General features: G+C 39.4%; 1 protein-coding gene across 1 annotated transcript in view; it reads right to left on the bottom strand.

Annotated features, from left to right (window-relative positions):
* Positions 1 to 27,562, bottom strand: part of Nt5dc1 (5'-nucleotidase domain containing 1) — a 110,812-nt gene that overhangs the window by 16,966 nt on the left and 66,284 nt on the right. The window contains 2 exon segments of the mRNA XM_055615923.1: positions 5,125 to 5,222; positions 7,250 to 7,424. Coding sequence (XP_055471898.1) covers positions 5,125 to 5,222; positions 7,250 to 7,424 — 273 coding nt within the window.

Below are 27,562 nucleotides of genomic sequence, written 5' to 3'. Positions count from 1 at the left end.
ATATATATATATATATATATATATATATATATATATATATATATATTTAATTTAAGCAGTACACAGAAAGGCTATGAAAAAAAGGGAATTATTACATGCTACTGAGTAAAATAAGATTAGTATAACATAGAGGTTCCTTGGGGCTGCAGAGATGGCTCAGTGGTTAACAGTACTGTGTGCTCTTCCAAAAGGACCTGGGTTCAATTCCCAGCACCCACATGGCAGCTCACAACTATCTGCAACTCCAGTTCCAAGTGTCTGACACCCTCACACCAATGCACATAAAATAAAATTTTAAAAATTTAAAAAACAAACAAACAAACAAACATAGAGATTCCTCCAAAATTCGAAAATAGGGCTGGGGGACCCAGCAAGCTTAGCATGTATAAAGGTTGGTGTCTTATCCTTGGCACTACTAAACACAGAACAACCATATACTCCAGCAATCATAACACTGAGCACATATCCATAGAACAGGGGTCACAGTACAGAGGCGATATCTACACTCCCATGTTTATTATAGCCCTTTCCCAGTGGTCAACAAAGCCAGCCCACATCAATTGAGGAAGTAAGAAAAACTTACATGTATGTAATTATCTTTTAGCACCCACAGAAAGCTAGTTTCAGCGCCATCTGCAGGATCTCTAGCATAAAACAGAATTGTATTTGCAAACCATCTATACCTATCCACTTTCCTATCACCTTTTCTAGCTTCTTCCATTACTTAATGCGATGCAAAGGCTCCAGGCATCACTGTTATAAAGTGTTACTTAGAAATGACAAGGAAAAATATGTACATGTTGTGTTCAGTGCCTATGCAATGTCCCTGAATGGTTTAGACTGAAGCTGGTTGAACTGGCAGCTATGGAGGGCCAGAGAACTCTACATGGTGAAATACTGTTCAGCCTTAGAAAGAAAGCCATCAGATTATCAGTAAACCTGAGGATATAAAGTTAGATGAGATAACCCAGGCCCAGACAGACAAATGCTATATGATCTCATTTATATGCAGAATGCAAAAAAGCTGATCTGGAAACAGATTAAAGTGATGGTTAAGTGAAGCTGGGGGAGAGGGAGGACAGAGAGATGTCAGTCAAAGATGAAATGTGAGAAGGATGAGTATAGAGATCTACTAGACCCCTGGTGACCAGCCTCAACAGGAATGTAGTGTGCATCTGAAAAGTGGGTTTTAAGTGGGATCATACATGTGTTAAACAGATTGAGTTGTTTATCACATAGTTTACACACGTTTTCTATCATGGTATACATCATAATTATGTAATTTCAGCTGTTAATAAATAAAATAATACTACAGTTAGGGAAAGTAAAATTTATTTTAAAAAGTTTTTATAGAACCACATATATGATAATTTTGAAAAATATTATGTTTAGGCAGGAAGAGTGCCATAGTTTAGAGAGAGAGACTATCTTGGTCTACTGTATGTGTTCCGTACCAACCAGGGCTACACAGTGAGTCTCTACTTTAAAATAACAAAACAAAACAGTATAGGGCTTATTTATTTTCAACAATATATAGTTATAATTTATTTCTTTTATGTAAGTGTATTTATGTGCACTGCCTGCATGCAGTACCCATAGAAGGCAGAAAAGCGTGCTGGATCCCTCGGTACTGGAGTTAACAGCAGCTGGGAGCCTGGGAACTGAACCTAGGTCCTCAGTAAAAGCAGCAAGTACTTGTAACCACTGAGCCATCTCTTGAACCCCATATACATATATTTTAAGATTTGTAATGCTTACATACCATATGCTTAAAAGACCCTAAAGTTCTTTGGTAAACATAATAAATGAAAGCATAGTTTGCATCACCTTCTTTATCACACCAGGTTGCAAATCCAATGTACAACGTACAACTAGAGAAAATACTGCAGAGAAGTACTGCCTGGAGAACTTCTAAAGGAATAGTTTGAAATAGTCCCACGTTTATTTCTGAATACTCACCAATTAAACAGAGTAATACCAAAGGCCTCTCAAAACTTAATGTGGTACTGAGTGTTATGGTCTGGATCTTAAGTGCCATCAAAAGCTCATGCTGAACATTTGATCATTATTAGTGGTGCTACTGGGATTCGAGGAGCATTTTGGATGTGGGGCATGGAGGAATCAGGCCCTTGAAAGGTATGTTAGGGAACTCCTTCCTCACTTCCTGGTAGCCACTAGAGCTGCAGGTCTGTTCTACCACATGTCTGTTTGCAGTGGTTTGAATAGGTGTGGTGCCCGTAGACTCATGTGTTTGAATGCTTCCCCCACCAGGGAACGGCACTGTTAGGAGCTGTGGCCTTTTTGGAGTAGGTGTGACTTTGCTGGAGGAATTGGGTCATTGTAAGAGCAGGCTTTGAGGTCTCAGATGCTCAAGCCAGGCCAAGTGTGGCATTCATTCTGCTGCCTGCAGATCAAGATGTAGAACTCTCAGCTTCTTCTACAGTACCATGTTTGCCTGCATGCCGCCATGCTTTCTGCCATGACGATGGACTAAACCTCAGAAACTGTAAGTCAGTCCCAATGAAACAGTTTCCTTATAAGATATGCTACAGTCATGATGTCTCTTCACAGCAACAAAATCCTGTTATTTTGATGTTGGTTGTGGTAGTATGTTTGTGTGCATGACTACTTTTAGTTTTGCTGTAGTGAGGTTATTGATTTCCTGTGTTTTCCTGGGTGTAGTTAGCCTTCTTGGGTTGTATTTTTCCTACTAGTATCTTCTGTAAGACTGGATTTGTGGGCTGGTACTTTTTATTTATTTATTTTTTTAAAGATTTGTTTATTTTATTATGTGCCTGCATGCACACATGGATGTCATAAGAGGGCACCAGATTTCACTATAGATGGTTGTGAGCCATTATGTGGTTGCCGGTAATTGAACTCAGGACCTCTGGAAGAGCAAGCAGTACTCTTAACCTCTGAGCCATCCCTCCAGCCCGGGTTGGCACTTTTTAAATTTGTTTTTGTTGTTGAATATCTTGTTTTCTCCATCTGTGATGACTGAGAGTTTTGCTGAGTACAGTACTTGACTACTGTGCAAAAAACCATGGATTCAATTTCTGGACATGGGAAACAATATCCACTTGAATAGAAAAATATTCCTCCTTCACTTTGTAGGAGTTTTGTGGTAGTTTCCTCACTATGCTCCCTTTCCATCCTTGTTGAATGGTAATATATATTTTGTGGTGTTATATATTAAAAGTATGTAATCTGCTTTTTGATTTTGATTTTATAAGGGATTACAGTTAAGAGACTGCATGAGTCTCAGAAAAGATTTAACTTTGGACTTTTAAACAGTGCTGACACTGAGATAAACTATGGGGACTTTGGAAGTTGTACTGGATACACTTCTGTATTCTGTTATGGCTACAGGTCTGTGGGGGCCAGGGAGTAAAGTGTGGAGGTTTGGATAGGAATGGCCCTCATGCACTCGTGTCTGAATGCTTGGCCCATAGGGAGTGACATTATTAGGAGGTGTGGCCTTGCTGGAGAAGTGTGTCACCATGAAGGTGGGCTTTGAGGTCTCAGATTCTCAAGCTAGGCTTAGTAATGCATTTTCTTCCTGCTGCCTCTGGAGTTCCAGATATGGAACTCTGAGCTTCTTCTCCAGTACCATGTCTGCCTGGCTGCCACCATGGTTTCTGCCATGATGACAATGGACTAAACTTCTGAAACTATAAGCCAGGCCCAATTAAATGTTTTCCTTATAAGATTTGCTGTGGTCATGGTGTCTCTTCACAGCAAGAGAAAACAGAGATCCTTCCATAATTGTCTCCCCCCCACACACACCCTCCACGATGGTCTGTTGGAAGGACCCTTCTATTTGAGATTGCAGCCCTCCCAGTCCAGATAGCCACTCTTAAGCTTGGTGCTATGGTGCAAGACTCCTTGTCCCCGGCAGGGCCTTGTGCTTTATGCCTTATTCCTCTGGAGAGTTTCTCTAGACAGAGATGCTCCTAGCCGCATTTGATATATGGCCTTTGACACAGCTTCCTACTAGCTCTCCCCAACCTGTGCCTATAGGATAGATAATTAGGTACTGTGTTCCCATTCACCTGATAGGAACATGCTGTTTAATGTAAATCAAGCATCCTTCAAGTGCTTAGTTCCAACCAAATATGTACACCTATCCCTGGCGCCCCCCCCACCCATTCTCCAAAGGGTATATAGCTTTTGTTCTCTGGAATTAAAGCTGAACTAGCTCCCAGAAGCAGTTCCCAGGTGTGTGATCCCTGTACAGTGCTCACCGGCCATTCCAGGCACACTCCTTGTCTAGTCCCCTTCCTGGCTTCATGGGCTGGTGGGAGACAGCCCCTAGGCAGGAGGAGAACAATGGCCTACTTTGTCACAGGCCTCAAATAACCTGGTGAGTGATCTGAGTTGCAATCTCTGAAACCATTAACAAATATTGCTTACTTAAGATCTAGTTAAGCACAGAGATGATGATTAAACTTTCTGTCATTCAGCTTGCCTAGTACTGTCTCTCTTCTATCCTTACCATCTTCTGCTTCCTTTAAATGCTTATCCAGGTGGCTCTGAGAGAACCTGTAAGGAGTGACTCACCTCTGATCATCCTTTCCCAACTTCAACCTTGTTTCTCCACAAGTCTCTTTCTTTATGAGTGTGACAATTCTCACCAGCCTTCTTTGAAAGCCAGGAATGTCGCAGAGGAAGTACACACATACGTGTGTGTGTGTCTGTATGCATATGTATATGTGTTTGTGTGTGCATGTGTCTATGTGTATGCTCACCTCTCTATGTGTGTGCCTGTGCTATTTTGCTTTCTGTTGTTTTGATCTTTGTGGATTCTGTAGGGACTTCTGCTCCCAAAATGGTTGACTGTGATTTATTAATTCATTCCCTCAAGCACTTAGTGTATTTACACCGGCCATAAAATTTCAGGTGAGATACCTGCCCTTCTGTCATTGAAGAGGGAGAGGCTGACAGGTAAGCAAACGATACAGTATACAGTGAGATATAAAGTAAAGCTGAGTAAGGTCTAATGTAAACACAGGTTTCTATTTTTCTTCTCTTCTTGAGGGGACATGATGTGCCCCATAACAGGGTGTTTTGCACTTGGTGTTAGTCAAAGATACAAATGAGAAACAGCAAAATACAACTTACTGAGTGTGTAGAAAGGCCTCTGGCTTGGGAAGTGTGAGAAGAATCCAGGCTTTAATGCATTTGTAATCACAATGTCAAAAAGGTCTGCAAAATCCTTCCTAAAAAAAATAAAGTAAATTTACCTTAAGGAATTAGAAAAGTTCTATAGAAAACAAAACTTAATCTTCACCTATGCATTTTATAATGACATAATTGTTCACCCTTTGAGCAACTTTCATATGCTTTAAATGTTAGCATAATGTCCTTTTGGAATATATACAATTTATGCTTGTTCATTCAAATGCTGATTTCTTTACCCCACTATATGGTTTCAATCTGGACAATGCATTGTGATGCTTATTCTAAGCATCACCTGTCTCAAGTTTATGTAAACATGCCACCATTTGTTCTCTGTATTGTTAATAAAACATCCAGCCACAATGCTGAGCAATGGAGAGAATAGGGTGGGACATCCTGGTCCAGAGGGGAGGAGAACGAAGTGAGTGGGAGGGTAGGAGAGCAGGAATGGGCTGGAGAGGACTTTAAACCATGAGGATAGATGAACTGGACCTAAGATATAACTAAAGGCAAGTATAATGGGCAAAATCTGAATGGTAGAAAACTACCATTCAGAAGGTTTAGGATGGAATAACTATTGCCCAGCATTGTGCTCTAGGTTAATTAAATAAATCCAAGTCATTGTGTGGTGATTTGGGTATACAGCTGGTTTAAGAATAACCACAGATTAACTAAAAGATAAACCAATAGTAAATATTAATGTTCAAAAACATTTAAATTTTTCTTATATACTTTAAGTTGGAAGTTACGCTAGAAAGAGAAGGTGGATGGGTGCTAGCCAGTTTTTCTGAAAATATGACAATTAGGTTAAAGCACAAATATAACAAAACAAAAGGAAGTGAGAGAGGCGGGGAGGTAGCTAGTAAGAGCACAGAAGCTGTGCTAACCTAGACTCAGAACTTACTCTCTCCTGAAAACTCCATGTTTTCAAATCTGAGGAATGAAATTCGCAAGTACTTATTTAGTCTGAAGAGTCAACAGATTTGACACTATATAGGCCATACAGAAAGCAGCATTACATGAAGCCTGGTAATAGTTCTCAGAGTGTTTTCAAAACACAAGGAAGGCACTTTATTTTACAACCAGTATAGTCCTGTGGCAATTTTTAGGTGACAACATTGATGTATACTGAGAGGTATGCTAAGGACCATCCGATGCAGGGTGGTTTTCCCTAGGGCTCACATCACCCTAGAGAAACAGTGCTCCAGAGTGCGTTAATAAGTGAAAAGTGCAAAGACTAGAAACCAAGATCAGAAGCAGGATTTTGGTTATCCATGCTTGTGAAAATGGGAACTGAAAGCCCTGTGTGTTCCGACGCATGGTCCTACGCCAGGGCTGCAATGGTATCCCAAAGAGGTGCTCTCTCCAGACACCTGGACACTAGCCTTAATTTGCTGCAAGTGTAGCCTCCTGTGTACTTTTCAGAAGACAGAAAGCCCATCCCCAGGTCAGTATACCACAGAACAAACTACATCTGCACACATGCTAAAAAACGTAGAAATCCCAGGGCTAAAGATTACTGATGGAGGGAAGATGAAAGGCTACAGCTTGGTTCACACTCAGGGCTACTGTGTTTGCTGAGATGTGAAATCTTAGAAGAATTCTAATAACCTTCCGGGGAATCCGGCTTTGATTATGGGCCTTCCCTGGTATTGCCAAGAATGATATATGTAAGTTTAATAATCATTAAAACTTACCAACTATTCTGCCCAATATGTATGACTGACTAGAACGTACTCTGCACTATGTAAACATGCCCTCATATTTACTAGGAATAATCATGAGTCCCAATTCTAAAACAATGAAATTGAGGCTTGAAAAGTTATAAACTGTATTCTTGGCCACATAGAAAGTTGTAAAGAAGGGCCTGAATCATGTGTGTCTCTTTTATTGCCTTGATTTTATATTAACGCACCCCTGGCTTTGCTAAAAGGCACAGTATTTGCATCTGCACTGAAATGGACACAGGGGCTGCTTCCTGCAATCTGTCAGGGAGTGTATTCTGAGGTTGGTCCTTGGTGATCACCCAAAGCTGATCAATGAAATCATGAAAAAAGGCGTCACTTACCCAAGGGTGTAATTGCCAAGAAGTTTACAGTAATCACTGTGAGAACTGGTGATCAACATAGTAATTTTCCCAGCATCCTTCAGCTGCTGAAGCCACTTTCTTACAGACTCAGGACAGCGGTACACATATTTGCCCACATTTCGTTTTATTTCTGGATAGAAGAATCCACAATTTTCTGAAAAATAAAAAAGAAAAGGCAATATGTTTAATAAAAACATTTTAAAACTTAGTTTAATCTCAGACAAGCACAGGTCTTTTTCAAAGATATAGAAAAATAAAAGGCATAAAGACCAGGTTCTAACAATCTAGCCATTATGCCAATGCTAAATACTTGTTGTTTGTTTGAGACAGGGTCTCTCTATGGAGTCCTGGCTGTTCTGGAGCTCGCTATACAGACCAGATTGGCTTTGAACTCACAGAGATGTGTCTGTCTCTGTCTCCCAGTGCTAGGATTAAAGGTGTCAGCCACTACACTTCTTGCCCTAACTGCTTTTAAAAATAGTATTTCTGGGGCTATAGAGATGGCTAAGTTGTTAAGAGAGTGTATTGTTTTTGCAGGGGACTTGAGTTCAGCTTCCAGCACCCATATTAGGCAGCTCAGTGCCTTTAATTCCAGCTCCAGTGCCCAGTGTCCTTTGTTCTTTGCAGCACTTACATTCATTTAAAATATAACATAAAATGTCATGATAATTGATAATACTATTTCATAAGAATCAATAAATTAATATAGTACCATATCACCAACATTTCAAAACAGAAAAAAGCTCACTGTATTTGAAGTTAAGTGAATAATAAATAACCAAAAAATACTCACTGAAAACACCTAAGAGCCAAACATTCATATATTGCAACAGGAGCCTGTCTTTGGCATGAAGCAGCTATTCAGCCAGCTGTATCCTTTAGAGGCACAGTAGTGTCACTTCAGAAGAAATACAAACCTCTATAGCAAGGTACAGCCACTGAGAGGTGCCAGAGCAGAGCTTCCAGACAAGGCTAGAAGGCACTCAAAGGCTAGAATGGCTAAACTGAAGAGGTTTGCCATGGCTCTCATGGCATTGAGCAACTGCAGATTTTGTTGGAAGGCTACTGGATTCGTAATGCATTTTAGAACGACTGTTTTCTAAGCACTATAGTATTAACAATCAGAGAAGGAAATCTAAGTTCTTAGCTTCTTCAAGGCTAAGAAGAACAGGGCAAAGACAGAACAAGAGGTTAAATGGTTTGTACTGACTCTGTAAGTAGGTATGGGCTAGTCCTGTGACTGTCTAATGATATACATGAAATAGCAGAAATGAAGGTTCTAAGACTATGAAGGCTACATTTTAAGACACTCCGGATACCAATTCAGAAGTGACTCTACCTGAAACAAACAAAAATAAAGCCTGAAACAGTAGCAAACACTGTTTCCTGCCTGCCCAGGTCCGTTGCTGGAGAATACTATAATTTGTATCAAGTTTCATTCTCCTTTCAGGGGCCTTGAACGCTCAGTAAAATCCTGGTCTTTCTGTCCATACACACAATGATAATTTTCTCCACTTATCAGCAAATTTCTCAGAGAGGTGCAGAGAACCATATGTAGCCAATGAACGCCAGAGAAAAAACTGCAGGAGTAAGGGGCCCTGGAGTAGTGATGCCACTGAGGATAGGCTAAAGTATCCCTCTCTGGTTACTCAACGTTGCCATAATCACAAATAGATCCATAGCAGGAACCTTCAACACAAAGTACAAGTCAGGGGTGGAAGAACAGAAACATGAGGGGCACTTGGTCTCCTGATAACACCAGTGTGTCTCAGGACAAGCTACTGAGTTAACAAACCTCTAGATGACATTTGCTTGTGTGAAATAAGCTCAATTAAGCAACAGCCTCTCATTAAGAACACCTATTGGGTAACCTTAAGCATCATATGCAGAAAACAATACAAACAATGACATCACAACCACACTAGAATATAGCACAAGAGAATATGCTACATTAAGAGAACAGACAGCAGATGATCAGGTAGAAAGGCACAGGTTTTGGCACAGTTCTCTTTGTATTTGGTCCCAGAACGACACATGTGAAGTTTTCTAGATTACTAATGTTTTAGAAGTTACCCAACGACCCTTAACAATTAAAATATATTTTGTTTCTCAGCAAAAAGAAGGTTCTGTAAGCAATAAAAGGATATTAAGAAAAAAACAACAAACGCAAATGGCTGAGATTATAACTGTGTAACAAATATTGGCCACAAGTAATTTCAGAGGCTTTACATGTTAGAGTGGCATTTTGTAACATAAATTTTACATCTGATTTATAATTTTAAGACACTCAGGCTACCAATTCAGAAGTGACTCTACCTGAAACAAACAAAAATGAAGCCAGAAACAGTAGCAAACACTGTTTCCTCCCTGCCCAGGTCCGTTGGCATGATGCCAAAAATGTTCACAATCTTTTCTGGAGGCAGAAAATATTTTCCTTGGCTATGTGTGTCTACTGCCCTCTAGCGACTGACAGACTGACACGCAGATGGCTATTAAAATTAGTGTTAACCTTTACAACGGATAGAAAAAAAGCATATAAAATTTAAAAGCACAATTTAAATCCATTAATTAAATGAATTAAGTAAAATTAATCATATATTAGTTTATTAGCAATTTTTGGTAAGTCTAACACAATAAGGCAAATATACTAAATTAGGGGAGATCATTAATATGGGGCTACCCTTTCATAAGCAATTGAATAGGACAGACTAGAAAAAAACAATCCTGTTTAAAGAAACGCCAGTGGTAAATTACAAGCTGTGTGTGTTACAAAAGATCACAGGCTGACACACCTAAGTAATCTCAAATCATTATCTGTGTGTGCACGCACGCACGCTCGCTCATGTGTGTCTACCTGTGTGGACACAGAAGACAACCTTAGATACATTTTCAGCATCATTCACTGGCCTGGAGACCTCCAAGTAGGCTAGGCTGGTGGCCAATGAGCCCTAGGGACCCACTAGTTTCCACCTCAGCTGTACTGAACTTATTAAGCAGGCAACACCATACTTGGCTTTTTGTGTAGAGTTTGGGGTGTAAGGTGTGGGGTGTGGGAACCAAACCCAAGTTCTGATGCTTGCAAGACAAGGATTCACCAAGCCATCTTTCCAGGATACTCAAACCATATTATTCAACAAACTTTAAAATTACATTCATTTATTGTGTGTGCACACTTATCATGGAACACATGTGGAGATCAGAGGACAGCTCCAGGGTATTCTCTCCTTCCACAGCTGTGAGTCCCAGAAATTGAACTCAGGTGTTAGCACTGGTAACAAAAGCCTTTATCTGCTTAGCTCTCTCTACCATTCTCTAACCATATTCTTATTAAGAGATGATTATAGAATTATAGTTTTTCTACTAAATGATTTCACCAAGAAATTAAACTTTGAAGGCATGCAATGTATCTTTCTGCTTAGCATGAAGCTGTCAATCAAAGCATGAATGCTAGGTTAGTATAGGAGAAAATACAAAAACACTTATGTTTTTATATTCAAAGTAATAACATGACTTGTACCATGCTGCCAAACTGTACATAAAAAAAATATCTATATTCACTAAATAATGCTGCAAAATAATTTGTATCTAAAGTTCTGGTCCATATTCACCATTATAAAATCACATTTAATATGATACCAACAGATTAACACTAATTGGATAGGCAGGGAATTCAGATCTAAGGTAGAAAGCAACAACCTTTTTTTGTTCTGAACTTGTAAAGAAGTCTGCATTTTCACTTAAGCACTGAAGGAATTCTATTTCATTGCCATTTTATGGAATTCATTTCCCTGACTTTTCCACCACCCCTCTTAACTCGTATTTTCTGTGTCCAAATGGAAAGGAAAGTAAAATTCCAAAAGGCTGACTTTAAAGAAAAAAATTAGCTCTCTTATGTTAAAAACTTGGTTGATCCAGCATTGTGGAACAGTTTGCTGTACATGGAAGGTGGCCAGGAGGAACCAGGCAGGGTTGGGAGACCTCTTGTGGTCAGAGGAAACTGGTACAACTTAAATATTGAAAACTGTTTCAGCCACATCACTATTGCTATCACTTCTCTTGCTACTCTACTCAGCTGCCACCATTGCTCCTGTGACCCAGGGCAAGAGCTGTCAGAGCTGTGAAGGGGAAGGGGATGCTGTGATGCCAACACCTCCACCATCACCCTCCAACTAAGGTCTGTTGCTGCTGCCACTGCAAAACATAACTGAGGAGATAGAAAATATCATCTCCACCAGTGAGATAAGAGCATGTTGGTAAACCACCAAATATTTTACCTGAGGGTTATTAAAATTATATGCAGTGTAGATGATCCAATTAATTATTTTCTGAAAAAATCTTTATATATGAAAGACAAGAGATATTTATTGGAGGAAGAAAGAGGTAAATTTCTTTTGTGCATTTATAGACAGCAAAGGATACAACCAAAATTTAAAAAAAAAATAGATTTCCCATTTACAGTCTTTGTACTGCTCTAATGATTTATTTGTACATAAATACATATGGATGAATGTGAAAAATCTGTATGCTAAATAGAATACTCAGAAAAGGACCCCAAAGAAGAACTGGAAAATGAGGTACACAATACAATGAAAAAAAAAAAGCCATGAAATATACTTTTAACAATATTTTATTTCTGTATCTATAATTTAATTCATATACCTATGTCTCATTCCAAAGATCTGACTCAACTGGGCTGGGCTACAATATGGAAATGTTTTGAAGATCCCCAGGTATTTCTAGGGTGACATTATGTTAGAAGAACTGCTCTAAATATGCACACTCAGTTTTTCTGCAATTATCCCGTAGTTTGTATGTGACCTTGGAAATCACAGGCTTTCCAAGAAAGGGCATTTTAGTTGTAAAGTATCTCTATTGGCTAAAGTGTACTTCTGTTCATGATAAAGGAAACCCATACATGTTACTGGCTGTTGGTTATGTTTTGTATATTTCTGTGTATGTGTGCTGCCAATGCTATAGAAAGTGCAACTTGCGGGAGTCATTTCATTTCTATCATGTGGCCTCTCAGGTCCAAACCCAGATTGTTGGGCTCGGCAGCAAGTGTCTGCTTTATTAAATACTGAGTCATCTTGCTGACCCAACCACTGATTATCTGAAATTCTATTGTGGGTGATATCTTTAAAATGTTTAAATTAGCATGATATTTTGGTTATTCCAATTTATTATCTATAAATGGAGAATTCCTGGGTGTGAGGAAGTCGATCACAACGTTCTTCTAGAAAAATTATTCAGATTTCAAATGAATTGCAAATAAGCCAAAGAGACTCCTTTCTTTTCCGGCTCCAAAGCTACTGTCTTAGTTTTCTTTCTATTGCTGTGATTTAACAGCAATAGGAAGGGAAGCATTTATTTCAGTAGGCTGTCAGGAAGGGAAGCCAGGGCAGAAACTCAGTGTAAGAACCTGGAGGCAGGGACTGAATCAGAGGTCATGCAAGAAAAAAGCAGCTGGTTTACTCCCAAAGTTCATTCAGTAACCTTCCTCATATTGCCCAAAGGTGGCACCACCCACAGTGTGCTGGCCCTTCCTCACGAATCATTAATCAAAAGAGCCTCACAGACTTGCCTACAAGCCAATCAGATGGAGGCATTTTCTTAGTTGAGGTGCCATCTGCCCAGGTGACTGAAGCTGTGTCAAGCTGACAAAAAAAAAAAAAACAAAAAAAAAAAACCCTAATGGCACAGCTACCGAAGCATTAGAAAGTCTAATCATGTGACTTACAAGCCCTTGGGTTTCAGTGTTGGGGTAGGGTAATACATGTTCTCTAATAGCTTACCACAACCTCCGCAGTACCCATGCATTCCATGTGGCCTATGCAGCTGATTGTTATCTTGCTCTGGAGTTTACAACCTGTTTCTCTCTTGATGACAGGATGAGTATCTGTAGAAGGACAGCTTTTTTTTTTTTTTTTCCTTCTGGTATGGTTACACGAGTTTTCTAAAGGGCAGACCCGAAAGACAGCACAGCTGTCTGCAATGACATCTGCACCAGCTGCTAGGTAACAACTAGGTAAAATTCCCTGTGGATAGAGGCGAAAACCTCAGCCATGCCATGCACACCAGTGGAGGAGCCATTGCTTTTTAGTAGTTTAGCAACGTAGAGCCTCCACTTAGCTCAAGGTCTACAACATAGGTAGAATGTAATCAACCAGCCTGGGGGATGTTCCTACAATTTATTCATTCTGGAGTTATCAATACAATGTCCATGGCCAAGAGGAGATAATCCCCATTCTTTTTCTTAATTGAAAATACATCTTTCCCCATATAGTATGTTCTAATTACAGTCCTCCCCAACTCCTCCCAGATCCTCTCCACTTTGCTACCTACCCAAATCCACACCTTTCTTTATCTCTCATTAAAACACAAACAGGCATCTAAAAGTAATAAACTAACACAATAAAATAATATAAATTAAAAACAAATAAATCAGAATAAAACAACAAAAAACAGAAAGGAAAAGGGCCAAGAAAAAAAGCATAAGAAACATGTACAGATACGGAGACACATACGTTCACATACACTGAAAACCCATAAAAATGAAGTCAGAAACTTAACATATACATAAAAGATCTGTTTGGTGAAAAAAAAAAAAACACAACAACAAAACAACTGGTCAGATGAAGCATAATGAGACAAAAGCCTCCAAAAATGCCAACTGAATTTATTTTGTGTTGGTCATCTACTGCTGGGCATGGGCTCTACCCTTAAGTGTGCTTTCTAATTTTTTCTTTGTCAGAGTTCTCAATTGGAGATAGCTGCTGGGCAAGGGATGGAGGTTTCTTTCTACCCTCCTTCTTAGCACTGAAAGCCCATCTGACTTAGACTTGGGCAAATCCTGTGCCCTCTGTTCCAGTCTCTCTGAGTTTAGGGTATATTACTCTTATTTCCTTGGTGTCTTCCATCCCTACTGGCTCTGATAATCTTCTGCCTCTTCTTCCAGAGAGTTCCCTGAGCCCTGAAATGAAGGATTTAATAGAAACATCCCCTTTAGGATTAAGTATTCCAAGGTCTCTAACTCTTTGTACATTGTCCAGTTGTGAGTCTCTGTATTTGTTCCCACTAACTTAAGTAGGAAGCTTCTCTGAAGATGGCTGAGCAAGACACAGACCTCTGAGTATAGTAGAATGTTGTCAGGAACTATTTTATTGCTACATTCCTTTAGCAGAACAGTAATATTTAGTTTTCTGCTAGGTCCATATATATAGTCTCAAGTTCTTGGCCTCCTGCGCAGTGTTGGGGATGGGGTCAATCTCATGGAGCAGGCCTTAATTCCAACCAGATGGTGGTCAGATACTCCCATAACTTTTGTGCCACTTTTGCACTATCATATCTTGTAGGCAAGTCAACATTGTAGATTGAAGAGTTTGTAGTTGGATTAACTTTTACCTTTCTCCTATGGTAGTGTGCAGAGTACCATGAACAGTCAGTTGGGGTGAAGGCTTGACTTCTCCATGTTCAGTGAGTAATGCAGAAGGTGTCTTCAGAAATAGAGACTTACCATCAGTTCTTAGAAAACAACCAACAGCCTTGGCAATAGCCTGAGTTGTTTAAGGGTTTCTGTGAGGATGGGCCCTGGGCCAATAATTCAGCAATTCCCACTCTTAATCAGATACACCTGAGTTATGGGTGTGAATTTGGATAATATTGCTAAAGAAGTAGTCAGTCAGGAGAATTATCATGGCAACATAGGAGTAAGAACACTGGATGAGACCCCTTTAGATGATGCCTTTGCTCAGGACAGAAATGGAGAGAAGAAAAGGTATAGGTGAGTCTGACAGTCAAATGTTAGCACTGTCAGTATTAAAGAAAACTGGATTGGTCTGTATGAACTGACAGGGTAGCAGTCGGGATAGTAAACTGTGTTGCCTCCACGCATGATTCCCAAACCTGGAGGCACAGCAGGACACTGGCAGCTCCCACTTCCTGTGCACTACTCTTGGAGATGGGTGAGGGCCCCAAAAATGTACACCTGCGCCAGCACACATGCAGACCTGTGAAACAGGTCAAGACCCTGTTCAGCTGCCTCTGCAGTGATTCACACCTGATAACTTTCTCACCTCGGAGGAAGCTCCTTCCTTACTGTCTCTCCTCCTCTAACGTGGCTCTTTGTCTGACGCACAAACTCTTTTTAAGCATGGATTTTTAAACACTAGTGCTTCTCAAAGTTAGAGTCAAGAAAGAGTCTTCTAGAAGGTTTACTCTGAGTTTCTGATTCAGTTCGTCTAAGCCCACAGTTTAAGAATTGTTACATTGGAACGCACAGAGATCCAGACAGTATGGGAAACCTTTTCATATAGGATGGGATCATCTACAAGAGACACTGAAGTAAGCACAGGCAATATTATGATGAGAGACAGGTAACACTGTTTAGTCTTCATTTTACAGATGAGATTTATAACAAGAGGAGCACTATTTCTTTACTTACTCCACTTGGGCATCTTCGTTGGCTTCAGAAATATATTTTCTTACTAAAAAGTTAACCATGTTTATTATTTATAAACAAAACCGATATAAACGACACTGTTTTGCAATAAACTCCTTTTCCGCAGGGTAACATATATGCCTTCACATACAGAGTCCCAGCCACTGTTCCTCTATTGTCTCTGGCCTTCTCTTTTTAATGGTATATTCTATCGTTCAGAAGTAGTCACTTGGTTGGAGAAACAGTCTCATGAAAGACCCCTATCCCCTGATATATTGGTCCTTGTGGAGCTCCAGTACTCTCCAGGTCTTACTAACTCCCCCTTCTTTCATATGATTCCCTGCACTCTGCCGAAGGTTTGGTTATGAGTCTTAATATCTGCTTTGTACAGCGCTAGGTAGATCTTTCAGAGGCCCTCTGTGGTAGGCTCCTGTCCTTGTTTTCTTCTACATTCAATGTCCATCCCATTTGTCTTTCTAAGTGAGGATTGGTCATTTTACCCCGAGTCCTCTTTCTTGTTTATCTTCTTTAGGTGTATAGATTTCAGTATATTTATCCTATCTGTTTCTCCAACCAAGGACCATGTATGGCTATAACCTAGAACCCCTGCTCGGATATAGCCCATGGAAGCTCAGTATCCAAATGGGTTCTCTAATAAGGGGAACAGGGACTATTTCTGACATGAACTCAATGGCAAGCTCTGTGACACCCCCGCACCGCGCCCCCCCCCCCCCCCCCGGGAGGAGCAGCCTCGCTAGGCCACAGAAGAGGACATTGCAGCCAGTCCTGAAGAGACTTGATAAGCTAGGGTCAGATGGAAGGGGAGGAGGTCCTCCCCATTAGTGGACTTAGAAAGGGGTAGGGAGAAAATGAGGGAGGGAGGGTGGGATTAGGAGGGAATGTGGGAGGGGGCTACGGCTGGGATACAAAGTAAATAAGCTGTGATTAATATAAAAAATAAATAAATTAAAAAAATAAACCTTGAAGCCAGAAAAAAAAAAAAAAAAGAGTAGTTACTTCACTCTCCCACTTTCTTAAACATCTATGGAATTTTTAAAAAGATAAATCCAATTCTGCCTTTGCTGCTGCCTACAGAATTCTAATACACCTTATTTTCATCTCTGAATGACATATTTTCAGGTTCACTGATGTACTTGGTAATAAAGGAATAGCAGGAGCCAAAGCAAGACAATGTAATCCCAGGGCTAAAAAGAGAGAACTTGCAATACTTTCCTTGTGACTGGCAGAGGAGGTATAAAGCTCCAGGCAGCCTATGTTGAGATCATTAGAAGGATCTAGAGAGCGTCAATGCTATGAATAAAGTTTCTCCTGCTTAAATACCACCTTACGTATTACCTGTATAAGAAATGGATTTGTTTTATTTCCTGCAGCGATGGTCTAATGATGTCTGCAGATAAAAACTGGGACAGGTTTTAGGGGCTGGCTTCAAGAGCACTGCGGGTTTCATGTCAAACAGTTTTTTTATTTGCAGACATATAAATCACCCCTGAGGGTGTTGTTTTCAACAGAAACTGGTCACTGACTGATTATCCTGATTTGAAACCTACTAATTCCTTCAGAAGAAAGAATCTGGAAAAAAACAGGTGAACTGTAACAGTGCCTTCAGGCACAGGGGATTTGAGTGTGATAATTCTATTAAAAAAAAAAAAGTTGATTTCTTCAGCTCCAAGGCACAAATAAATCAGAAACAGCAACAGAAACAAAAGAATCATATTCTAGATATTACAGTTCACTTATTATAAAATTTTAAAGGAAATTTCCCTTCCACTGAGGACTCAAGTGCTCAATTATTTAACCAGCGAAAGCCCTGGAACAGTATGGTCACTGTGGTTTTTATAACCCAATTTTTCTTATCAAGTATGTAGCCTGACAGAATGCCAAGACAGCCTCTTAGTCTATACATGCTGAGAACTAAAGCTCCCAGTGAACATAAATGACCATGGTGGATGCATCAGGTCTCTACACTCTACAACAATCATGTACGAAGCACAGAGCAGAGAACTCAGGGTATATGGGGTAGTCACAGCTTTCTCCTTTAAAAACCCAGTAATTTACATGAATGTGGCCCAAGAACAGTGACCAAACCCATTCTGGACAAGAAACACATCTCTGTATACTCACTAACCACACTTTGGAACACATGACATCCAATTTTATTAACTCTTTATGTACTTTGAACAAATACTCAAACACATCACTCACACACACACACTTACACACACACACACACACACCACACATCATCATAGCATTGCATCAACCTTTCCCTTCCCAATAGCTCCTCTGCAGGACCAAAATGCAAGTTACTTTGAGAAAGATGAACTGGGTCAAAGACTATTCCCTTCAGGAAGTTTTTGTTGTTGTTCCTTATTTTTCTTTTCCTTCCTTCCTCCCTCCCTCCCTCCCTCCCTCCCTCCCTCCCTCCCTCCCTCCCTTCCTTCCTTCCTTCCTCTCTCTCTCTCTTTCTTTCTTAATACCGGGAATGGGTACATTTGAGAATCACTGTAAGATATTTGTGACCTAAAATAGTGAAAAAAAAATAGTCACACTGGCTCTCTCCGAAAGGTAAATTGTGATTACCATTATGGATGCTGAAAAGGAAATATAACCCTGACAACATAAGAGTATCATGACCATTCCTATTCTGTAGAAGACTTTGGGAAAGGTGAGGCAGTCTTAAGCTGAATATCCACAAACACACTGGTTTGATACTGAAGCGATTCCAGTTTTAGGTAGAACTTAGAACAACAGAGCTACATAACTACATGCTAATTATATCAGGAAGCAACTCAATTATCCCACATGTCTACTGCATGGATAAACTGCAGTGCAGGGATAAAAATACAGAAAAGGACATTCTGCATATGTACAAAACCAGGTAAAATTAGTCTGTGGTGTTAGATGTCTCTCTAGGGCACATCTCCAGGCTAAAACAATCGTGAGGGAGCCTCAGGGGACAATGAAAGTTTTATTAGTTAAAACCACTGTTATCAATAGAGTTTAACAAGTGCAGTAAGAGAGAACTGTCTCAATAGTTTCACGATTAGGAAAGTGATTTGAGAATAAGACCCAAATCATCAAGTGCTAAACCAGCCATGAAAGGTTCAAATGGAAAGAATAAGCAAAATAAAATAATCCATGCAACACTGCCAATTTGTTCATATAGAAACATAATGACTCCGGTTTTCAAACCTAAGAAGCGTTTTTTAATTTTACAATCTATGGGGGAAAGTTGTGTATTAAAAACTAAAAGCCATGTGTGTTAAGAAGACACAGGTCATGTTACGAGAAGAGGTTTCCTTAGCAGACAGGTCTCCTTTCCTCTGTCACATAATCCCGCAGTACCTGTTACCACTGTATTGTCCTCACTCCCGGAGGACGATTTCACTAACATAAGCAAATCACTGACAACTGTCATCTTTCCTTGTTTCTTCCACAGAGTTCCTGAATCTATTAGTCTAATTTAGCAACAGTGGTGGAAACAGCTGTCACTATTTTAAGAATTGAATGTTTATCTGAAAGTATTTATGAATTCATAAACCACACTTCCCCTTTCCCAGACCATAATCTCCGAATTCCATTCTTGGCCTGATGGAAATATCATGAGACTGGATTTTTGTCTGGCCCTGTAAATAACAATCAGCCTGGACTTAAAGTGTCACTGAACTTTGCAGGCATCAAATAACAGATTTGTATCCGTAAAGGAAAACATTTCTTTGTTTTTAGAATTAAAGAAATAACATTTTGCCAGTAATAATTTTCCAAAGTTTCATATTCTCAAAGGTAGAATTAAGGACATATGGGCTCTAACTCCCACCCCCAAAGAGTGTGAGAACTAAGCTCAGCAAACTTCACTTCCTTTAAAAGATATATTCTTTCACAATTTTATATAAACTTACTCAGACACACATAAATTTTGATATTTCCCACACTGTCATTTCATCGACTTCGATTTCTTACTATGAACTCAAGACTTTTTAGCTTCAGATTGAAATGGGTCAAATTTTAACCGAACTCTGTTCTCTAGTAATCTACATAGCAAATATTTTAAGAAGAACAACAAATGGTTCCAATAGAACCATTTCTTTTTTTTCCCTCAGGAAGATGACTAGTGTGCATAAACTATTCAAACAGCTGACAACACAGGAGCCTGTATTATGACGGAGGGTTCCTAAATTGTCTAGGCCTGTGCTCTAGCTGGCCATTCATCAAGGGTGGCTACTTAAAATTAGTTGTAAAAGTAAATAAAATTGAAAAGTCAGTTTTTGCAGCACCATACCATGTTTCAAGTGCCTGAGAACCACAAGCGGTTGAGTGGCTACCACAGTGGGCAGCACAGATAGGCGTCACTGCGTCATGGCAGGAAGTTGTGCTGGCTAGCCCTCCCATGGGTGTAAGTTAACTTCAGTTCACGGTTCCTAAAATGATCAGTTGTGGCTACATATGATGGCAGTGTGGTATTTGGATCAGAATAATAAGTCAACACATTTGGTCCAGAAATAGAGTATTTTTCTAAAAAAAAAAAAAAAAAAAGGAATAATTATAACCCTGAAAATATTTCAATGCTTCAGAACAGGTTGGTGGGAGCTATTCCCAGATTGGGTGGCTTTGTCTTGCACCTCAAGCAGCCATGTTTGCCTTCTCTACCTCAACTCTGGGCCCTTTTTCAGAAGCGGCCATATTATCTTCTCTACATCGAGAGTAGGGATGGAACATCTAATAAGCTTACCCAGTCAGAATTCCAGAGAGCATCTGTATAATAACTGGCAATCCTAGATCACTGTTATGATAGTTAATCTTATTAACATGATAGGATTTGTGTTAGATTTATTCATGTCGGGGTGAGTCGGTGAGGGGTTTTCTAGATTCCATTAGCTGAAGTGGGAAGCCTTATCCTCAATGCTGGCAGTATGTTCGGCTGGAGTCCTAGACTAAATATAAAGGAAGAAGCCAGTGGAGCTCAAGCGTTCACCATTTACTACTTCTTGAGTGTGGCTACAATGTGACCTGCTGCCTTGCGCTCCTGCCCCGTGACTTTCCTGCTATCGTGACCTATGTCTTTGAAGGATGAGTCAAGACAACTCCTTTATTCCATAAGTGGCGTTTATCAGACATTTTATCACAGCAGAAACACAGTACCCTTTAAAATCTGCAAACCTGACTCTGGCAAATACTCTCTCACTGCGTTTACTCAGAGCTCAAAGGCCTATGGGGATGATTCCACAAGTCACTCACCAATCTTTCACCAATGTTACAGAACACCATTCTCTATATAATAAAATAATTCTGGATCAAATTTTACATAGAACAGTGTTCAAATCAACACACAAGGTATAACAGTGGTTTTAGATATTTAGATACTACAGCTATAGCCCAGAAAGACAATAATATCATGGAAGTAACTAATTCTAGTTACCTGCATTAAAGTTTTCATCCTCTAATGTACTGTCTGTCCTCCAAGGATTCCATACTGGCAACACATTCTGAAGGACCATCTCCTTACTTTCCTGTTCTGCCCACATTACTCATGTCATTTTCTAGGGGGACTGTTCTCACAGTTCAGCTATAAAAGGGAGCCATCAACTGTGTCCACTGCCACCCAAATTTTATTTCCACTTCACCTTAAAAACAAATAAACCAAATAGATTTTTTTAGACTTACCAAGAAAAAGGCACACATAAACAGCCAGGGCAACAGTATTTCTGACCAGGTGAGGGGGAAGAAGGAAGCACCCCTGTGGACATTCTTGAGAGTCAAAGTACCAAGAAAGTAAAAGCTTCAAAGTTATGCCCTTTTGCTACTTTAGCTGGAAACCAAAAACTGCTCCAAACTGCTGAGAGGAGAAATGCAATGTGAATGGTAAGGGCATAGAAGGTCCCGTGAGCTTGAGAGTGGGGAGACTTCATGCGAGGCCCTGTAAAACTGCAGGAGAGACCTTGTTAGTTATTCAGCAGTACTCCTTGACTCGGGTGGCTTTTGTCTTTCCAGCCCCTACTCAATGTACATTTGGTAATATCTGGACACATTTTTGTTGGGTCACATCAGTGCTACTGACATCTGGGAGCTGGAAGCCAGACTTGTTGCTAAATGTCCTACAATATATGGACCATCTCTTATAATAGAGCTAAGTCTACGATATATAGACCATCTCTCACAATGAATTACCTAGTCCTAAATGTTAAGTGATAAGTTAGCCAAAGGAGTGACTGCTAGAAAAGATTCATCTAATTTTATGCTACTTTTATTCTTGGTAAATCATCCTCTGGTGTGTTGGCTTATCAAGAACAAAATTTGAAGATTTCTGTGTGTGATCAGTAGTTAGTCTATCAAAAAAAAAAAGAAAGAAAGAAAGAAAGAAAGAAAGAAAGAAAGAAAGAAAGAAAGAAAGAAAGAAAGGAAGGAAAGAAACCATTATGGTTAAACTATGTGGCTCTTAGTTGGTAAGGCTCTCTGAGGGCTCTTATGTACTGGACAGAGAGAAGGAGGGAAGCTCTTTAAAATGAGCTTCTTGAGTCTATTAGGCCAGGAATAACATAGTAACTTCCCTCAGGTATGAGGTTATAGTGAATGATCTTGCAAAGGAAGGAACCTTTCTTGTGCATCAGCCATCAGTTACTTAGCCTGCTGGCTGCTACCTTCTGGTTCAAGAAGGAATAGTGAACAACAGTGAGGTAGCTGGAAAGTCCGCCAGTGAATGAGTGAACCTTACTAAAGAGATGGATGTTATCCAGAAACTGTTGTTCACTACTGGGTGACCTCAATATGGAGAGGAAGTGAGTGACCAAATCCCTGTTTGTTGATGTACTCTTTGGCCACCCAGAAGCCCAACAGGAGACAGAACCCTTCTGTTTATTGGGATCTCTTTTGGAGGTTTTAGACAAACCTTGCTCACTCCTGGTATTAATAAGTTAAAAAAGGCCATTTTCTGAGCAGAGCTCAGGATCTCAGAGCTAGTAACTGCTGTTGCCTCCTATGAAAACATTCAGAGACTGTAGGGTGAATCTATTTGGGGAGCCTCAGTCAACATGAGAATGCAGAGAATTCAATGCGTCACAATGTTCAGTACATAACTACACCAGGGGTAGCAATACCAAACAAAAGCTTACTTAGAACGTTCCATGCCTCCAACTCTGTGCTAAGTGCTTTCTTTACATGTTGTCTCATTGAATCCTCATAATTACTTAATGAGATAAACACCACTATCAGGCCAGTTTTCATATGTACAATTAAAAACTAATTGTGTCAAAGGCAAAAAAGAACAAATTTTAAAGGTGAAGCTGAAATTTCAGTATCCTCCAATCTCAACAGTCTCATTCTATGACTTGGATTATATTTATTATAATATAATCACTGCATCTGGCTATTACATTTTAAATCTTGAGTAGGAGATGATGAGGCTCATGACTATTAAAAACTCTTCAATTAATATAATATATATAACTTTTGATAACAGTAAATTTTATTATTCTATCGCACTTTCATTTACAGAATCATTCTGTCTCCTGTTTGTACCAGGACCTAAAGCAGACTCCAAAGGCCCAGTGCTGACCACCGTGGCTCCAGGGTTGCACTGAAAGGCACATTTCCACCCAATATTTTATAACGATACAACCCCTTAGCTTTTAAAATCAGACAAGGTGATAATCAAGAGATCTAGACGGAAAGCAAGGCCTTGCTCTGGGTTTTCTAAAAGGGTCATTTGTAAGCATCACATGGCTTCAAGAAAGAGGACTGGTACCAACAAATTGTGACTACTGTCTGATCCAGGACCAGCGTGACATAAACATCAGAATCACACAAAGCCGATCAGAGGCCCAAAGCCCATGCAGTCTGTGTCTCCTCCAGCTACAGCAAGGAAGTAAGAGTCAGTGGAGGTGAGGGTGACAGCTCTCTGTGACAATCTAGAGAGGACACTACAAGGTAGATAGACAGTAAGTATCCATCAATACCTTTTTGTATTGTATACTTAAAGTAACATATACCCTACAATAATTACTATAAAGAAGTATAATATGCTATAATAAAGAATGACAAGCTCCAGCTTGGTATTTGCTCTCATTTGGAACTATTCACCAAACTAATATATTCACCAAATATAAGTGACCACTCAGAGTCACTTATATTTCCTTCAAGTATATGTATGTATCATTTAGGTAATAAGTGTTTAGGAAGGCCAGTAGAAGATAGTAGATCCCCTGGAACTAGAGTTACAGACAGTTGTGAGTCGCCATGTTGGTGCTGAGAACTGAACCTGGGAATTCTGGATGAAGAGCAAGTGCTTTTAATTGCTGAGCCATTTCTTTAGTCTCCTGAATTATTTATTTTTTTTAAACCTTCCATTCACAATTGAAAATAATATATTGATATTAAAAATTCTCAACTGACTTCCAACAAAAGATGAAAATTTAATTAACTTACTATTTTACTTTGATTTAGTTTTCTTAATTTTCATTTAGTTTCCTTACTATTTTCAAAATTTCAAAATGCCATTTTGTTGTATGACACTGGGCCATGAGATCACAGTCTAGCTTCCTCCTTTGCCTGGAGTATTTAATTGCCTTTATCTTCATACAATATTCCAAATCCTAAACTTATTACAATTATATATTTTAGTCAAATAACTATGGAACATTCATTATGGTAGGAGAATTATAACTAAAACAAACTTTTGCAATATTATTTGTTTTCACGCTAAACAAAGACAACTGATTATTCTTGTATCTACTAGCACCAAGACAAGATAAACTCTAACACTATTTTGCCACACAACTTTGGCAATGGCTTTAACCTGTGAACTTCAGCTTCTTTATTGAAACAGAGATCTGGAGGTAATTTCTTAAGCCCTTCTAGTGATGGAATTCTAGGATTTCTATTTTTCTATACAAATAGATGAATCCACTCAAGAGGACTTTACATAAGTGCCTTGTAGGACCAGTCCCAGTGAAACCATGAGCTTGTCTCACACATATTAGGTGTCTAAAACCTAGCAGACCTGCCACTTATTCCTCAGGCAAGACGATTCTTCCCTTTAGTTCTTGTAGCCCTTCTGCACATCACACAGTTCTGACAGCTTGGCTGTCAAGAGTCCAGATACCACTACATTAATGGCAGCTTTGCAGGCCTAAAGTCTTTCCTGTTTGATTTTACTATAGACCCAATAAAGCAAGTCTGGGCCAGAGCAGAGGCCCTTCTTCCGGGGGTGGTGGGGTTATCCTACAACCACTATCATTTTGATGCCTCCCAGCAAGTTTAGCTGTAGACAGCTGTGGTGTTTTGCTTTCAAGATACCAACCATCACCAACTCCTTTATCCTGCTATCCTTTCTCACCTCCCACTCTTCATTCAACTATTCATATCTTCCCTCAGTTTCTACATTGAGTAATAAACCAATTTATCCCCTCTTTCAAAAAAAGAATTAACAAAAACCTAGTTCCTTTTATCACATGAAATTAACCTTGTTTTTTTCAAGGGAAAAGACAGTATTTCACAGTATAATAAAATAAAAATTGGGCAGATAATTTAAAAAATACTCTTTCAGCTCAGGGAATAATGACTTTTGTAGAAAAATGTGTGGATGGGAAAACAGGAAAATGAACATATGCTAAATGTGCTAAACATTACATATATATATATATATACATATATATACATATATACACACAGACACACACACACACACACACATATATATATATATATACGTATATACGTATATATACACACACACATATATATATAATTTAATACCCACTGCTACCTCTCTGGGAGATACTGCTATATTTGTGAACAGCTGAACAGAGTCCTGGGGTTAATTCAGAGAGGGGAAATAGTTTACTATTATTACAACAGAGTCCATGCAGTTTCTACTCTATCACTGTACCATCACTACCTGATAGCTACTGAAAAAGTAACAAATATTTCATTACTCATTGAATCTGTTTTAAAAGTCCCTGAAAGGTAAATGTGTGCATACTGTACAGTGTACAATAAGATAATGCTGCACTTCCTATGACAGGCTGTTAATGAGCATTTTGCATGTATGTAAGTGCTGTCTAAGTTCCTTCAGGTCCCCTCCTTTCTGCATTTGAATGTATTTTTGTATTCATCTCCCACCAAGAATTCAGTTCTATTAAAATCATTTTCTTCACCCTTAGAACATCTTGCCATAGCTAATTATAAATATTTACCCTTCTCTCACAAGCAAGAGCCTTTTTAAAGGAGAGAAAAAACAGCCTGCACCTCTGGCTGAAGCATTTGAACTTCAGCAGCAAGAACTTCAGAGAACCATGGTGTCATGAACAGCATTCCAGTGTCAGCCATAACACTTACATGTGACTGTTTATTCATGTTTCCCTCTTTCATGCAAAAAGATCTGCTAAACATATCTGTTACACAGATCTAAGCACAGGATGCTTAGAAATAAGACACGGGGGCCTGAAGAGATGGCTCCGAGGTTAAGAGCACTGGCTGCTCTTTCAGAGGTCCTGAGTTCAATTCTCAGCAACCACATGGTGACTTACAACCATCTACAATAAGATCTGGGGCCCTCTTCTGAGGTGCAGGTGTACATGCACACAGAACACTGTATACATAATAAACAAATAAATAAATCTTTAAAAAAAGAAATAAGACACACATGAATAAAGAAGAGATACATCAACCTGAGGAAATCATGCTAAGAAATATTGCTAAGAAAGAAGAAAAAACAAAATAGAAGCCTATAGTAACCCTGATACCATGCACCTCACCACCTGGACTCTGAGCTCACTAGCTACTCAACATGAGGTACAAAGTTACAACTACACAAACAACTATATAATTCTAACAGTAAGAAAACAGAGGGAAAGCTTTCACAAGAATTTACTCACGTAAGAAATTTCTCAATAGTGATATATTTTTAAAAATGGCCAAAATTACAAGAGGAAGTTTCTTCTTCATGAACACTGCCCTGACCTTCATTGTGCACTTGGAACAGCACTTGCAGTTTGGCTAAGGAGGAAGCACAATAATGAAAGTGTTGACTGTGTGGGCATAAGGAGCTGAGTTTGGATCCCAGGACAAATATACACGGTGGCACATAGGTGACCCTACCACTCAATGGGAGGTGGGAAGGGCAGGAGGCAGGTTGGAACAGGTGGAGACAGTGGGTTGCTGAAGCTCATTGGCCAGCCTGGCCATCCAAATCAGTAAGCTGTAAGTTCAGTGAGACACACACACACACACACACACACAAACAAAAACACATACACATATACACACCCAAATGATAATGAGGAACAAAATTGTAAAGGCTGCTATAATTGAGAATTTGTAAAGCTACAACTTCCAGGATTTATAGAGTATGTTTTAATGCAGCAATGTTCTGACATGGCAAAAGGTTTGTGTTTTATTAATCTACCACAACTATAAACATGGATGGTATACTTTACAACCAACCAATGTACACCTCCACCAGCAGTTCAAAGGTTTCCTCTGCTCCACATCCTCAACAGGCACTTGGTGCACTGGCCTCTTTGAGGTGCTGTGAACAAAGGAGATTTCACCCAATTTTTTGCTTACTTTTCAGGAGCATAAACACATTCTTTATCCTAATCCATGTAGACTTGTCATTCGTGCTGTCCCACTTCTCAGTCCCTCACTGCCTTGCTTCTTCCTTGTTACTTACTGACTTACAGAATTCCTTTCTAACTCTGGATATAAATCCTTTCTGGCAACTCATGTTCCAGAGTTCTTACCTATTCCATAGTCAGTCAGTCAGTTTGTCAGTCTGCCTGCCTATCTATCTATCTATCTATCTATCTATCTATCTATCTATCTATCTATCTATCTATCTA

Source organism: Psammomys obesus, unplaced genomic scaffold, assembly GCF_907164565.1.
Source record: "Psammomys obesus unplaced genomic scaffold, mPsaObe1.curated_primary_1811, whole genome shotgun sequence".
Classification (NCBI taxonomy): domain Eukaryota; kingdom Metazoa; phylum Chordata; class Mammalia; order Rodentia; family Muridae; genus Psammomys; species Psammomys obesus.
Note: the sequence above shows the minus strand (reverse complement) of the source record. Positions and strands in the feature narration are given on the sequence as shown.